This window comes from Tyto alba, unplaced genomic scaffold (genome assembly GCF_018691265.1).
Source record: "Tyto alba isolate M040663 unplaced genomic scaffold, T.alba_DEE_v4.0 Super-Scaffold_27, whole genome shotgun sequence".
In the NCBI taxonomy this organism is placed as follows: Eukaryota; Metazoa; Chordata; class Aves; order Strigiformes; family Tytonidae; genus Tyto; species Tyto alba.
In genome coordinates this window covers 2,725,248-2,742,650 of record NW_024881301.1, presented here as the reverse complement: position 1 = coordinate 2,742,650, position 17,403 = coordinate 2,725,248, and the positions used below count along the sequence as shown (strand labels likewise).

Below are 17,403 nucleotides of genomic sequence, written 5' to 3'. Positions count from 1 at the left end.
GGCACTTCTGCTTTGAACCCCAAATGGTAGCAGAGTTGTGGTAGCAGTAGGAACCCTGGAGAACCATACTAGAGCTTAATATTTTATGCTACAAAAATACACAGCCATGTTTTAGAGAGCGATGCGCCAGCAAAAGCAGCCAGCATGGTTGCCTCTTGCTCCATCTGTTGTCACATGCTTGTTTACAACTGCAGGGTAAAGGTGGCTTAAAATAAATGTTGTCCTATACCCCTGCTCAGTGTCGTCGCCTTGCTGCCCCGATGACTCGTTCAGGGATGGAGCGAGGCGGGCTGGCCGCCTGGCAGCTCAGCGGCTCTGTCGTGCAGGCAGTGCCCCGGCACCTTTGCCCACAGGTCCTGGGAAAGTTGGATGGATGGTCGCTGTGCTGTTTCTTGTCCTTTCCCTTGTGTCACTCCACTCCAGGTGCCCTCGGAGTGCCTACTTAGAAGGCCACTTTCAAAGGGCTTTGTTCCCTGTGGTAACAGGGGGTTGGACTGGATGATCCTTGGTGGGTCTCTTCCAACTCAGGATATTCTGTGATTCTAACAAATATGTATGTTAAGGTTAGAATAAATGTTGCGATGCATAAATCAGTGCGTGTTTACATTTGTTTTTAATGTAAAAGAGAGAAAAGTTGATGCATGGCAAAGTCCTTGTTCTCTGTGTCACATTATATCATTTGTGAGTAGAAAAGGTGTATTGTTGTCCCTCTTTAGTTAGCACAAGACCTTTCCCATGAATGCTCTCCAGGTTAACTTCGCAAGCCTCGGACAACCAGGCTTTATTAAGCATACTGCAGTCTCCCGTTAGGAAACGGCAGCTACGTGTTAGGAGAAAGGCATTGCATTTCCCCATGTGTAATCCTGGTCTCCCTTCTTCCCAGGCTTGTCCTTCCCTGAAACGCGGGGATGCTCAGTGCCTGTCTCCTGCTGAGTCACTGCCTCACTCGCCTGGCTCTGTGCAGGGACGGGAGGTGCTTGGAGGCTGCTCAGGCCCCCCGTCAGGAGGGCTGTATAGTGTTACAAAATCTCATTTGCCATGACGTTATGCTTGGAGTAAATCAATGCGTTACTTTAGCCTTTCACCCCCGAATGTATACACGTTGGGGGAGGAGGAGTGGGGAGAGGGGCAGGCGGCAAAACCCTGGATAGGTCAAAACTAAATTAATTTGGTGACTTCATCTGACTCTAGTTGGATCGCATCCCTGCTGAAAGTCCCGAGCCTGCCCACAGCATTTTCTGGACTTAAAAGGCGGAAATGGCAGGAGTCAGGAGCAGCGGGCTGCCTGCCCTGCCAGAGCTGCTGCCGGGCTGCAGCGTGGCTGCTGCGCTGGCGGGTCGTGCCTCCGACATGCTGCCTCGGGTGCCCAGCGATCCGGGTGCCCGGCAGTGCTGGTTTTTTTCTTAATCAGGGTTTCTGATTGTTTTTATCCCGTCCTAACTGGGGGCAGATGTTTCCCTGGTGTGGGTGCAGGTGGCTGCTCAGGCGCGTGGCTGTATCTGCATCGTTTTGCCTGGGAGTTCACATGTTGCACTCGTGGGGTGGTGGGTTTGGGGACAAGCTCTCCATTTTCCAATAAATCTGTATTTGCTAAAGCATTTGGATCTACTGTCTGAAAACATAACTACTTATCCATCATCCGGTGGGAGCAAAAGGATAGGAGGTTCCCCTATTATTTGGGGAGCCCAGGCTGGGAACTGAGGCTGGCTAACGTGCTGCCTCTGAAGGCATCCATTCTGCACCGTGGCCAGTGTACTCAGCACTGCTGTTACCTCGCTTTACCGCACGTTTTTAACCTCTTAGAAATCCTTCAGCTATCTCTGCATGTATACTTAGTAATCTGTTTCTTTCCATAAGATTAGAAAAAAAAAAAAAAGGAGAATTAAAGCTCCCATGTGTGTCTTGGTGAATTGAGACTTTGTTTCACAGAAGATTAAATGTTGTTTTTTTCATCAGCTTTTTCAAGGTTTTCTAGTTACAAAATGGTCATAGATCTTCTGTTTTATAAAATGTAGCTGTTTCTGACTTGTGTTTACTACATAACATGAGTCTGAGAAATAATTTTTTTTTTTTTCCCTCCTCCCTACAATTCCTGTCTGTTGTGAAAGGTAGACTAGTTGCCAGTGTCTATTGTGAAATTTTTACAGGTTAAATGTCTTCCTCCAGGGCATCAGAGCAAGAATTCAGGCTTAAGATCTTGGAGTTGAAAGCCTTGTGGGGGGGTGGGGAGGGTAATAACTGTAAATAAAAGCAGTTTATGGTTTTTTTTTTTTTTTTTTTCTTTAGCACTGCAGCCCTGCCACACTTACGTTCCTCTCATTTAGCCCACTTCAAAGGTTTTTGTGGTTTTTCATTAATAAAATGCCTTCTTAATTTGTAGTAACATTCATTTTATACTGAAACTTGTGCATCCTTTCCCTGTGCTGACGAGTGCCTATCTGTTCAGTGCCAAGCCCTGCTACAGCTTTATTTGACTGAGGTGCAGTTTGAGGGTGCTGTGCACTGCTGTGGTTCATTTCTAACCAGAGTGAGTATACCTATAGTGGTGTCCCAAAGACTCTGAATTGCTTCCATTTTGTGTAAGCTACTGATGTCTGCCTTTCCCAAACCCCTGTTCCTTGTCAAGAATGTATTTTTTGGTTAAGATTTGTTTACTCATAGAAATTGATAAGGAGCATTTCAGAGTATGCAAATCCTTTCAGCCACAGTTTAGATATTATGTAGTTAAGTGTTAATATCACAATATACTTTTGAAGGCAGAGGTTAACCCTGAAAAAAACCAAAGCATTAGCTGTAGAGACATGACATTATGCGTTATATTGCCATACAGTTTCAGTGGGAGCAGGAGTGAGAAGATAGTTGGAGAAATAATAATAATAATAAAAAATCTTACTTATGCTATGCAAATGACTGGCAGATCAAAAAAATTAACTTCAAGGGAGTCAGTGAATGTGGCTTGTCCTCCTCAGGTGCCCTAAAATATCCCAAGCATTAAATCATTTCCGTGGAATTTGTAACTTTTCATTTTGGTGAACTACTCTAATTTCATAACTGGTTACTGAAAAAACTATTTTGTAAAAACTATGCAGTAGACAGTGCAATGCATTGCTCGATATTGGGCCTTCTCAGAGGTTTTGGCTCAAATTGTGTATATTGTTTAAATACTTTTGACTGTATTTTTCAGATTCAGGGAAAGTGAATGTCTGGAAAAGAACCAGTATTTTTCTGCCTCTCAGATAATATGGTTTTGGGGTTTTTTACTTTTTCTAAAGCCATGGGTACCACAAAACAATTACCACCAGTCTTTGTAAGAGCTATGCAGATCTGAGTCTAAACCAGTCTTTGAGACCCATCATAAACCTTCATGTAGGTCAGAACATCCCAGCATTGGCAGGCAGCCCCTAATTTAAAAGAATGAAATGTAAAAATGCCCTAATCCAATCAAAGTAAATTTCTATTACTCTTAACCTCACTTGCATTTAAACAGGGAACTGCAATGAGAACAATAGAAGATATGCTGTTTGTTGTGTTAAATGGTAATCCTGCAGCACTCAAGCAACCAAAATGTATGTGGATTGCCTCAGTATTGTTGGGACTCTGTAGCATGCTTCACAAATCATTTTAGGTCTTCAAGTCAGATCCATGTTATAAAGGTAAAATATCATTCAGAAGTGAATGAGATACATGGATAATAAAAGATTTTTAGCATTTAAAGGCTATTTAGTAACATGGGAACAGCGCACAAGAGATTTGACATCCACACATTAAAGGGTGTGAATTTCTCCCAATATTGCAACCATAAGATTCTTTTCTCCTTTTCTTCTCTCTCTCTTTTTTTTTTTTTTTTTTTTTTTTTTTTTTCTCCATGGTAGTACCTCATTGTGATTTAATCTTTAACTCTTTGAGTTTCTGAGTAGATAGAGCCTTTATATTGTTTGCTACAAATATCACTTCAGTTACAATGCTCTGACATGAGGGCTGTGGCCATGGTCACTGAATTTGCTGCAGAAGTACAGGCTGAGTCAAAAGTGAGGGTAAGAACAGTGTTGTCAGCATTGTGCAGGAGCTTTTTTGTGTAGTTCTCTCCTCAGGACTCCTTTCAGTAAAGACAACCTCGAGCATAACTGGCCTCTAGTGACTCTGGCTGAGGCTGTATGCAGTGAATGTTAAAGAAGCAGGCAAGGTCCAGCTGCAAATCAGCTGCCGTTTCAGGATGGATTTTCCTTCTACAGGGATGCAGCCACTGAGGCTGGCAGGTTTCTTCCTTCAGGGTTTTTTGTTTTGCGGTAGCTCTAACCTAGAAAGCCTTCCCAACCAGAACTACAGCAGTCTCACTCAGCTACACCTTAGCCTTCCTGCTGTATCTTATGCTTCAGTAATTTTTGGTGTGAGATCTTCTGCTTTCCTGGCAGGGTTTATCCGGATGCTTCCAGAATGATCCTATTTGTATTGTCACACAGGTTTTCTAATGTGTTTAAAAACTTAACATCATATGGTGCCTAACTGCACAAAACAGGAAGGCCTTGCAGGTTTCAGAGATGATGGCATGAGTGATGGGTTTTTACACTACAGATAGATTCATTGCTTTAATCCTTCCAGTCCTGCCATTATTACTGGTTTGTCATAATACAGCTTCTGCTGTCAACAACTGTTAGTTTCTCCCCAGAAAAAAACAAAGTAAATATACCTCTTGCAAAACTGTCCTTAAACACAGCTGGATAGCACCTTGTAACAGCTGCAGTTATCTGTAGCAAGAGCACTGGAAAATGCCTAATAGCTGAATGCTCAGTGCTGCATGTAATGACTTAAAAAAATTAATGCTCCTTTGGGTGTAATGTTTACCAACAGACATGCTGAGCCAGTATATTTCTGGTTGGGGAAACTGCTTAAGCATATACATGATTTTCAGCACCTAACTCATCCTCTGAACTCAGGTCTGTGGTGCTTAGTTGTGCATGTGTGCAGTGTTTTTTCTGAAATGACCTGGACTAATATGTGAAGATTCTCCTATGGCTTGTTCATATTTATTGGGGATTTTAATTTCAGTTGCTTATAAGTAAAACAAGAGAGAGTCCTTTGTGGTTAGGCAGTACTGTAACAGCCAGAGGTTTTTAATCTCCACCTGTGTGCTCTGAAGTGGGGGGATATTATGTGCTCTATTCTATCTTCAATCTGCTTTTAGTTACCGTAGAATTGCCAGGCAACTCTACGGAAAGTGGAGGATCTCAGGCAGATGCTATTTTTCAGGCTTGTATAAGCCTCATCGCAATCTTATGCTTGAGAAATTGTGATTTGTTTTGCCTAAGTTTGTTTAAAACTGTATTGATACACCCTTGTGCATACCTGTTTGTATTAATGTGAAGCTATTGTCTCTAACAAATAGCCTGAGCTTCAGTTTAAGAAAGGAAAAGCCTAACAAGTTGAAAATGTAAATAATGTTATTGGGAAGTAGTAGTGTATTAGGATATACAATCAAGTTGTTAGCTACTTGGCCGTTCACTTAGTATGGCCTGTGCATCTGCACCTGCCCAGCTGTTCTCTTGCATCGCCTTACAGATGTTTATTAAGATGTGTTTTGAATCTGGATAACATTTTTGAAAGCAGTTCAGCACATGGGGAACTGAGTGCTGGAGAAAACCAAGGCCCAGCTGTGGGTGTTGAGCGCAGGGTTTCTTGTCTTGCTGAGCATGGCAGCTCTGCTACCTATGCCTGCTTGTTCTTTTTTTTTCCTTCTCTTTTTTTTTTTTTTTTGGTTTGGTTTGGGGTTTTGTTTTGTTTTGTGGGTGTCTTTGTTTGTTTGTTTGCCTTTTTTATTTTTTTTTCCCCCAAGGTCTGTCTGTGTGGCAAACAGGGTATGTGTGTATCTGAGCACCAAATTAGAACATGCTTACTGTAAAGGAAATCTTTCCCAGCTGAGTCTATTTAAAATGTAACCATTAGGAGAGTGGGGGACAGACGAAGCAAAGACATGGTAAACTCTCTTTCAAGAGAAGAGACCATGAGAAGATTCATACATATGTTAAGAAGTCACTGAAAATAAATGGCAATAACATGTTACTGAATTTCTTTAACAGAAATTGTGATTTGTTTTGCCTAAGTTTGTTTAAAACTGTATTGATACACCCTTGTGCATACCTGTTTGTATTAATGTGAAGCTATTGTCTCAAACAAATAGCCTGGACTTTCGTTTGACCCATAGACCATAATAATTTGTTTGCAGACACAGCGTAAGTTATATTACAGATACCTTTCAAGGTATTGCTGTAAAACTCAAGGTTATTCATTAACTCACTGTTTCCTGAAGTAGACTTCTCCATCCCATACCCTGCAACAAAGGGGTCTGTTTGCTCTCCTGTCGCTTGCAAAAGGATACCTATTTATCTTTGCAGTTGCTTTTGGAAAAGGATGATGAGGAAATTTCTGCTTCCTTCCTGTGTGTGGATTTTCTTGATCTTTTTAACAGAGTAGACTTGCTGCTTTCACTACTGGTAGTTGATGGTTGTTCTGAGTTGTTCTGAGTTCTGCCTGGCCTCAAGAGGATAATTAAAATTTGGATGAAGTAGTGGCAATTACAAATCTGAGTAGCTTTATTTCAAATATTAACGTCTAAATATCTGTAGCCTCTTTAGAAGTGAGTGTTCCATATTGAGCTCTTGGTTTAATATTAAACTCACTATTCTGAATCTTAAGTGAATATTCAAGTCACTATTAAGCTATTTACTTGGCATGATCTTACAAATGATACCGAACATATTAGTTTAGTAGTGATAGTATCTTTCTATTAGTTTCTTATCTATACAAAAAGACTAAAAAAACTGAAGTAAAAACTATGCTAACAATGATGTTTTAAACTTCAGTTACCATTAGTAACAGAGGTGCTGTTTGCCTGCTCAGTCCCTTCCATCCTGATGTTGAAGCTAAGTTTTCATGGGCAGCCATTACAGTGTGGTTTTACCAGTAAAAGGGCACTCCCTATTTCTAAAACTTTGTTCCTAGCCCTCAGTTCAATCCAAGCACTTAATGCATGCCAAGAAAATGACCTTTGCTAACTGTTACAGTGAATACAGTGTTATGTTCATACAATTAGCCGTGCTGTCAGGGATCCTGCAGGAAGAACTGAACAGACTGAGGACAGGCTGGTTTCTTCCGTACTTTGCAGGTGCCCGTACAGAAGCGGGTAGAGGGGCAGCCTGGTTCTGAATGAATTGCTGGCAGTAACAGCCTGACTATTGGAGCATGAATGTTTTTGAGCCTACTTTCCCTTACTGGCCTGTCTTATTATTTTTAATTTTTTTTCCTTCTCATCAGGCGAAGTTTGGGATTTTACGTTTTGGATCTTCATGTCAGTAGATGGGGAAAATTTGAGCAATCTTTTGTGTTTGGGAAACTTGTTTCATAGAAACTGACCAAGAATTAAATGTGGCCACGGACCTCAAGAGCAGCAAAATAAGCTTTTACAGGTACATCGGTGATAAAAAGAAGACTAGGGAAAATGTAGGCCCTCTCCGGAAGGGAAAGTGAGATTTTGTTACCCAGGATATGGAGAAGGCTACGGTATTCAATGTCTTTTTGTCTCAGTCTTCAACATCAGGGGCTCCAGCCATACCACCCAAGTCACAGAAGGTAAAGTTGGGGACTGGGAGAATGAAGAACCGTCAGGTGTAGGACATGATCAGGTTCAACACCGTCTAAAGAACCTGGAGGTGTACAAGTCCATGGGACCTGATGAGATGCATCCATGGGTCCGGAGGGAACTGGTGGATATGAGGTGGCTAAGACACTATCTACCATATTTGAAAAGACGTGGCAGTCCAGCAAAGTTCCTGCTGACTGGAAAAGGGAAAACATAATCCTCATTTTTAAAAAGGGGAAAAAGGAAGACCCTGGGAACTACAGGCCAGTCAGTCTCACTTCTGTGCTCAGCAAGGTCATAGAGCAGATCCTCCTGGAAACTACGCTAGGGCACATGGAAAATAAGGAGGTGATTGGTGACAGCCAACATGGCTTCACTGAGGGCAAATTGTGCCTGACAAATCTGGGGCCTCCTGTGACAGGGTTACAGCGCTGGTGGGCAAGGGAAGAACAGACGTCATCTACATGGACTTGTGCAAAGCTTTTGGCACTATCTCACATAACATCCTTGTTTCTAAATTGGAGAGACATGGATTTGATGGATGGATGGATGGATCACTTAGTGGATAAGGAATTGGCTGGATGGTTTCACTCAAAGAGTTGTAGTCAACGGCTTGATGTCCAAGTGGACAGCAGTGATGAGTGGTGTTCCTCAGGGGTTGATATTGGGACCAGTGATGTTTAACATCTTTGTTGGTGACATGGACAGTGGGATTGAACGCAACATCAGCAAGTTTGCTGACGACACCAAGCTGTGTGGTGTGGTCAACAGAGGGACCTGGACAGGCTTGAGATGTAGGCCTGTGTGAACCTCATGAAGTTCAACAAGGCCAAGTGTAAGGTCCCACACGTGAGTCAAGGCAATCCCAAGCACAGATACAGGCTGAGCAATGAGTGGATTGAGAGCAGCCCTGCGGAGAAGGAGTTGGGGGTATTAGTGGACGGAAAACTGAACGTGAGCCGGCAAAGTGCGTTCACTGCCCAGATAACCAGCCATATCCTGGGCTTCATCGAGAAGAGTGGCCAGCAGGTCGAGGGAGGGGGATTCTTCCCCTCTACTCTGCTCTCATGAGGTCCCACCTGCAGTGCTGTGTTCAGCTCTGGTGCCCCCAACATAAGAAGGACATGGACCTGCTCGAGTGGGGCCAGAGGAGGCCACAAAGATGATCAGGGGGCTGGAGCACCTCCCTGCTAAGGACAGGCTGGGAGAGTTGGGGTTGTTCAGCCTACAGAAGAGAAGGCTCCAGGGAGACCTTATAGCAGCTTTCCAGTACTTCAAGGGGGCCTACAGGAAAGGTGGGGAGGGACTCTTTATCAGGGAGGGTAGTGATAGGATGAGGGGTAACAAGATTAAACTGAAAGAGAGTAGATTTAGATAAGGTGCAAGGAAAACTTTCTCTGCTGTGAAGGTGGTGAGGCGCTGGCACAGGTTGCCCAGAGCAGCTGTGGCTGCCCCCTCCCTGGAAGTTTTTAAGGCCAAGTTGGATGGGGCTTTGAGAAACTTGGTCTAGTGGAAAGTGTCCCTGCCCATGGCAGGGGGGTTGGAACAAGATGCTCTTTAAAGTCCCTTCCAACCCAACCCATTCTGTGATCCTACGATTATGAACTTTGTCATGTATTTTAAACACATGCCTTCCTGTATGTACTTTTACACACTTATATGTTACTGTATCAATTTTTGTGCTAGTGGGTGTTTTAGACTTTTTTCTGAGTTGCACCAGCACACCTGAAAAATGGATGGAATTAACTTGCAGTTTTTGTGTTCTCTGCAGAATTGTCCATCAAGTTTCAAACAACAGTTACATCTGTGTGACTTGTCAATGGAAATAGTCCATGCAGACCTCAGATCCCACAGAGGAGATCCTGCTCTCTTTCACTGAGAGAGAAGGTTGAGGTCCAAGGCTGAGGTGGCAGAACTGGCACCAGAGCTAGCCAGCTAAGTGTTAGCTGCAAGGTCTCATTAGAGACAAAGACATGCAGTCCACACCTAACCCTTTTTTTCCAAGAATAATAGTGCAAATTTCACAGTTTGATCATTTCTGAGACACCTTGTACTCGGATTGTTAATAGTGGATGTCCTGAAATCCACTAGTCTTGGGATCATTATTTACTTTTTTCATGAATGGTTTTGGTTCTGTGATTTAAAACTATTGATGAGATAAACTTGAATGTTCTCATCTTTCCTCTTAGCAATGTCTCGCAACAGAAAGATGTGACCAGTTTAGAATAACGGGGAATAATATCTGGTAGTATGTGTTTCCAGTCTGTGTACTTGTGGACTGATGATAAAAGCTACTATGAATTACCTACTTGAAGGAAAAGACCTTAGCTAACTAAAACAATCTATTTAAGATAATGTGGCTATGAAAAATTTCAGCACAAAGTGCCATTTTCCAAGGTCTTGATGAAACGTTATCTGAACAATCTGAAACTGTTTAGCTGTGTTCAAGGAGGGCTGCTGACATGACCAGTAAGTGAAGGTCTGACTTGATAAGTCAGACTCAGAGGATTGATTTGCTTAATCTAGAATACCTGGGCTTTGGGACAGAGTCTGAATGCTGTCCTTAACGCATTATGAAACCAGCTCTGGGGAAGAAAAATCCGATAGAGCTGGAGGATTCTGTTTGCAGAAGAACAAATGGATTTCAGACGAGAGGAAATGTTCCTAATGATTTAGAGGAATTGGGGTCCACAGCAGCTTTCAAACCAGATGGTTGGGGGTGCAAATCTCAGTTGCTTTCAGGATAGAGGTTGGTAAATGCATAAAAATTATTACCTAGTATTCACTCTGTGACTGTTAGGAACTGAATTAACGATCCAACAGGTTCCCGTTCCCATACAAAATCAGTATTTGAGAAAGTAGAACAGCTACATCTTCTAGAAGTTATTTGAAAATTAAATACTGGTTTAGGCAGTCTGATCATCCTGCTATGACAAAAGATTGATGGCTAGATGTCAGATCAGTATATCTGTGCAGCACTATGTGATGAAATCCCAGGTCTCTGGGCCTGTCTGTGTATCCTTAGGGTATGTCTGATTCTTTTTTTTACTGCCTTATTAGCATTAAGCAGAACACTGTAGGTTTGTGTGTGCTTTAATTTCACAGTGACAGTTAAAGAAATATGGTGATAGATTCCAAGAGGACATTGAGGAGGTTATGTATCATCAAAGAATAAAAATTAAGCTTCCTTTCTCAATAAATAAGAGAAGGTTGTGCAGTGATGTAGCTTTTTCTTCCTTTTTGAACAAGTGTAAATTCATTGTATCTAGAAAACAGTTATCAAAATGTCAAAAATATTTTTTTTGTCCTTTTTTTTTCCTAGTTGGGGTATGGCGGTCAACGTGTACTCTACCTCTATAACCCAAGAGACTATGAGCAGACATGACATCATCGCATGGGTTAATGATATATTAGCTTTAAACTACACAAAAGTTGAACAACTCTGTTCAGGTAAGAAAATGTGGTATGCTCTACAAATGTTTATTTTAAAACCACTTTAAGAGTCTGATCTGTTGAAAAATAGGTAACTTAACTTTCTCAGAGTAACTGCTTTATGTCAAAAGAGACTAATGTATGTGCAAAGAAAGCATTTATGCATTCATGTTAATCATGGAAAGATAAAGTACCTTGAGAAAGCATAACAAATACAGAGCTGAATGGAGCGAATGTAACAAGATACATAGAAGTAATAAAAAAGTTGACTAAACAAGAGAAGAATACAGTGATAAGAGTTTGTGTTTTAAAGCTACTGGGGTGTTATCTTTTCAAATGGAGAGCTGAGAGAGAGACAAATAGAGAACTGACACTCTGGGTGAACAAAATTCTCCATCACCTTTTCCTTCCTGGTAAGGGTCCTCAAATCCCTGCTGATGTTTTCAGGAAAAGAGCACAAAGTATGATTGTGAAGAAAAACATGGATTTGAGGAAATGAGCTGTTAGCTGCTGTGAAGGCTTTAGAACTTTGTTGAGAAAATCTGCCTGTTTATCTTTAAACGTGACTGAACTCTTGTAGTAAGTAAATTTGGTAATGAGCCCTGAAAAAAAGAGCAATGGTTTGAATACTTTGGACATTTTGGTTAATCAGAGTGACAGCTACAAGGTACATGTTAAACAACACGGTCTATAACTAGATGATGACTAGAAATGACACAGACAGAAGCTGATACATCTCTGAGAATACAAATGCCCCTGGGGAGTGATTCTTTCTGATTTCCTACAGTGATTTTTAAATTTGAAGATGTTTGTGTTGGAGATCTAACTTAGACATCCTGGGAGTATCTTGCTTATGAAGACAATGCTCTAAGTACACAGAACTGAAACCACATTACCACATTTCAGCTGTTTACTGGTCCAGCTGAAATGCATAAGTGGGGTCTTATATTCATATATTTGAATTTACCTATAATTCTGAGTAAACTTTCTGTCTCAGAAACGTTCCCTGAAAGGTACAGAAAAATCCTTTGAGGATGATAGCCTCATAGCCTACTCTTCAGAATTTAAAAAATGAATCTTAGCTGCAAATCAGGCTTGCATGCTTGCAGACTTGCACGTTGACTATAAAATTGAGGTTGAAAAAGTGCAAGTTAAAGTGCATGTAAGTAACTGATATAAACTAAATAACTAAAGACATAGAACATGGGAAATAACCTTTTTAACATTTATTAAACTTGAATTTAAAATGTTATATTTAGCTGTTGTTATGTTTACAAGTTCAGAAGTTAGCCGAAGTATTTTCTTTTGGTGAATTATGCATAAAGTAAATATTCAGGTGGGTATGTGTGTGCAGATGTGTGTAAATGTGTATAGCTATATGTAGATAGATATGCCCACACACTTATAAGGTGATAGAAAGATACAAAAACATGGACGTTTTAATCCCAAAAGAGCCAATGTTTGCCATTGTGTGACACAGGAAGCATACTAGACAAGTTATTGACTTGTTCCTGCAAAGCTATTTATGTGCTCATAAATAGTTGAAAGGAAACTCTTTTTGAAGTGAATTCACCATCAAGTTAAATGTGTGTGGGCTTTTAAAAAAAAAAAAAAAAAAAGAAAAAAAACCCAAACTCTAAACTCTCCCAAAATAAGGGAGATGTGATCTAAGAAAATTTTGATTATGCAGAATACAATGAGTTAAAGATATTTAAGACCACCAGATAGAGACACTTCAGCTGGGTGGGGCAGGCAGGAGAAAAGCATGAAAATTGTCATAAACCCACTGTCCCATTTCATTACACAGCTGCTTATACAACTTTTTCTGTGACATCCAGTGAGGATTTTGGGACACACCACAAGGGAAAAACTGAAAAAGGGTCATCTCATTTAAGCTCTTACTCCTCCATCCTGTATAAAATTAAGTCTTTTCTTCCTTTAGAACTTCCTGGATTTTATTGATTGCTATTGTTACTTGATGCTTCTGCATTCACATCTTAACAGGTCAAAGCTGTAAATTTTAATATCCCCATTTGTTTTGATAGTTGAGCTTGATACTTACACATTCTTATTTTTGTGTTAACGTTCATTACAATCTCAGAAGGGTCTTTAATAGTTCCGTATCTGAAGCAGCATTCCAGCGCAGTCCTTCCTGTGGTCTGGAGGACTTTACTCTCTGAACTGATGAATCTAAACTGCTAGATTATTGCAGACACTAGAGCACAGTAGTCTTACAGACTAGGTCCTTTCCATTTGAGACTGCATATTCCGTTTCTCACGTGCAAGAAGTGTGTAGGGATTAGAGATAAACGGACAAGAAGATTTGGAAATCTTTCTGTATTTATTGTAGTTTACTGTGTAAACTCAGAGTAGTTTATTTAATGTACATATGGTTTATTTAGTGTAGTTCTAGTGTAGTTTACAGGATGGAAACTAGGGGAACAGTAGCACAGATGACCAGCCAACTAACAGGCAGAGAGCCAGCAAGCGTGGTATGGACTGTAGTTTGAGAACGGACGATCTAACTTATTCATTCTGGCATCCCTTTGGCTGATGTTCCTTGAAGCATTGGCAGCTTTCATGCAGCTTAACATTAGTTTCCATAAAATATGACCATTTCTCCAGGACTTCAAAGGGACAGAATATGTGGGAAGCTCTTTACAACTATGAAGCATTTCACAGCATTAACAGGGAGCTGCAGAGCCACTCTAATGGATTTTTTTTATAACCTACTGTAAAATTGTATGGACATTTTCTTCTTTTTTTGAAAAAAGCTTTGAGATTTGTCATGCTGTTACGTGACTATTCAGTTCTTGTTCGTTTTTGTTAATAAGGAGCCGTTGAGAGGCCAGAAAAAGCTAAATGAAAGGCCAAAAAAAGCGGGGGAGGAAAGGGAGGGGGGTGCTAGGTCTGAATGAAAGCTCAAAGTCATTACTTTGAGGAGGCATGAGCTATCTAGATGTGGCGTATGCTCATGTTCGGCGGCTGGCTGTGAGACCTCACGGGTACCCACGTTTTGCAGCCAACCTAGCAATAATTTTGGACATTCTGAGCTTAAGCAAGAGGGAATAATGTGACATTCTGCCTTTACTAAAGGCTTTATTGAGAGCATACCTAAAGCTTAATGTGACAGTTTGTAATAAAGACAGAAAAAGCAATCAGACCTTCTTTTTCTCATTGCTATGGAGAAGTAGCTTTGATAACACACATACTGTAGCAATACGAGCCAGTTCCTCAATTGCCAGTTACAGGGACAGAACTGCTAGGATGAGGAGCAGGAGAGGAAGAAGCTGGCTTAGTCATAAAGTGTTTGTATTCTTTGGGAGTCTTAGATGTGTTTTTGTCTCTGCTAAGTAGGCCGAGCAAAGTGCAGTGTCCCCTGAGCCTTCTGAATGCTTGCTGTAGTAGTGATGAGCCAAAAAGGCCAGGTTATGGATGGATGCAGCCTTGGAGAGTCTAAATTTAGTCTGCAGCTCTTCTGGTAATTTAGTTTTGACAACTCGAGAGAGAAAATATCTCTGAGCATCTCAAAGCAATGAAATTTTCTTTGCTGCAGGTGAGTGTCATCAGTTTTTGGTCTCTGGGTTTGATTACCTACAAGGTTGTTAACCTGAATATGAAATTTATAATCCATGGTTTTAGTTGAGGGCATAGTGCGTTGCCTTTAGATGGGCACTAGCCTTAAGAGCATTTAATTTGATACATGAATGAAAAATAATAGAGTACCATTGCATGGATTTAATGTAGTAGGATCCCATGTGCAACACCCAAATGCTTGGGGAATAGGAGTTTCAAATGAATTTACACTAGTTGTTTCTTAAGAATCATGCTGTTTTTGTAATGAACACACAGTGACTTCTTAAAAAGAATTCTTTCTGAACAGCTTATAAGTAAATTTTCTTTACTAAGGCTGTTTTTCATCTATAGGGAATAGCAAGTGAACGTGTTACAGAGCTTTTCATGAGGGTTTGGCTGCTACATGAGAGTATATTCAAAATAAGAGTCAGGAGGCTACAGAGGGTTTGCATACGAATTAAAAAGAAACAACACAAAGTGTACAAGCTATGTAAGCAAGGAAGTGATGTATAATTTCTGGTTTACCTATACTTGTCTATTCCTTTGAGGTTAAAGAGATACAGAATCTTTTTTCCCCTCTCTTGCATTTGAAAATTCTCAGTAGAATTATAAACTTGCAAATTGTCTGGCCTCCGGTGCAAACAGACCTTCTGCCTTTCAGGATCTGTATGCAAAGATCAAGGATTAAGTGCTGGGTTGGTGTTTTATTCCTCTTGCTCTTAATAAATGACCGTATTGTAGAGAGAGTGTGTGGTTTGGCATTTTCAAATTTTAGACTGTGATGCTTTCTCTGCAGATGCCCTGGGTGTTGCCACAGGGAATTTTTCACGTGGCAACTGCTGTAGCTAGTACCATATCTCAACTGGCGTTCCTCTGTGAAAATACACAGTCCCCTCACATATACATTTTGTTGGTACTCCAGTGCCCCAGTCTCGGAGGAAGGCAGGCAGTGTGACGGTAGGGCAGATGTTCTTTGTTTGACTTGGCGTTGCTTCTCCAGCTCAGGATTTGGGGGATAGCTCCGTCACAACCTCTGTGGGCTATCGTCCCTTGCCACTGGTGCTGTGCGGGGAGGAGGGGGTTGTTCCTGGTTTGTGGAGGGTGTCAGAGGCGTTCTGCTTCGGGGCTCCGTGCCGCGGGGCTGGTCACGTTGGCAGCGCTGGGATGCGAGGCGGCCGTTCCGTCGTGCCGCAGGGCACGCTGCCTCCTGAGCAGCGCTCCGTCAGAGCTGGCTCTTCTCTCCTGCACGCAGCAAGGATGGCAGAAAGGTTTGGGTTGGAAGGGACCTTAAAGACCATCTAGTTCCAGCACCCCTGCCACGGGCAGGGACACCTTCCACTAGACTGGGTTGCTCGAAGCCCCGTCCAACCCAGCCTTGATCTTTCTGAGCAGGGCCAAAGTGACTGGAGAAGAAAAGTACTGACCAGACAGTTGGTGAGAAGGGCTTTTTCTTCTGCTTGCCGTTTATGTATATATACATGTAAACAGAGTGTATGCTGTGGTTTAGCTGCATAGGATTTATTTTCTCCTGTCTCAGAAAGTGTATTTTGGTCAGTGCCTATATTAACCCATAACATCCTACAAGTGCGTTACTAAAATCTGCATTATAGGGCCCTGTTGGAGCATTTAGTGTCAGTGTGATTTTCTGTACAACCTGGTGTGCTAGTGTCTGCGAAGCTCAAGCATGTTTCAACATTGGTGGGTTTGTTTTCTTCCAGTTTGCAGCCTTCCAAAGGCTGGGTCTCTAGAGCAACTTGGAAACATGATTAAAACATGGCTTGATCCCATTTGCACTCTGTAACCAAGTCATGTTTCAAGGAACTGGCATGTTGTCCTGAGGTCATGCAACACAGAGGGTATTTAGTGTCAATGACTCTCTAATGTCTTCCATATGATGTTTAGTATTAGAGGGATACAATAGATGTAAATGATTTGCTTTAAGATAATTTCCAAAACTTTCTGAGGAGGCTTGCAAAGTCGTGTCATGAGATTTTCAGCCAATAATATATTTTTAAAAATGTCATTCATTAAGAATTCAAGAGGAATAGAACTTAAACAAGGTTTTTACTTTTTAAAGTTATTATTTAATTACTCATAACACTCACTTGCAGAGTGAGCATTTTAGATTTTGCATGCAACTTTTTAGGCATGATGAGTTATGCAGCTATTTTAAGTTAAACAGGAACTGTGTTTTCAGAAACTCTTCTAATCTTCCCATTTAAAAGTTAATGAATTCCAAAGTAAATTATTGCTAAAAATTAAGTATTGAAAATGCTGTTATGTATAATATAAGAGCAGCTTAAAGATTTATATATTTAAGAAAAAGAGAATACAAGTTAACACAGGGTAAACCTCCCTCCAATATGCATTATTTGAAATGATCAGGGCATATTCTGGATTATAGCACACAAATGTCCCACCTGTGTGGAACAGGACATTCTGAAGCAGATGCCATTTAGACACCTTTATCTCAATGGCCGTTGGTAAGGTTGACAGGAGGTAATTAGTTCTGGTTGGCTGTTTTCTGTGGTGGCAGCACTGCTTTCAGAAGCTCCCATCTGCATGCAGGCACTCACTCTGCCCTCACTGAGGCAGCTGTGCACATGCAACCATGTGCAGGAGTGCAGGGCTTCGCTCTAATTTGCAGCCATTTCATTTTTTCAAGTGCCCTCCCAAGATTGTTGCTGGGAAGAGTGAAGCTCAGACCAGAGTGGCTTCACTGATGCACAGCCCCACAAATGCTTGCTTCTCTACAACCAAGC

General features: G+C 41.3%; 1 protein-coding gene across 2 annotated transcripts in view; it reads left to right on the top strand.

The window, feature by feature from the left end:
• MAPRE2 (microtubule associated protein RP/EB family member 2) overlaps window positions 1-17,403 on the top strand; it is a 92,326-nt gene that overhangs the window by 43,502 nt on the left and 31,421 nt on the right. For both annotated transcript variants that reach the window (XM_033001148.2, XM_042797852.1), the window contains one exon: window positions 10,956-11,083. In XM_033001148.2, coding sequence (XP_032857039.1) covers window positions 10,956-11,083 — 128 coding nt within the window. The remainder of the gene's footprint in view (window positions 1-10,955; window positions 11,084-17,403) is intronic.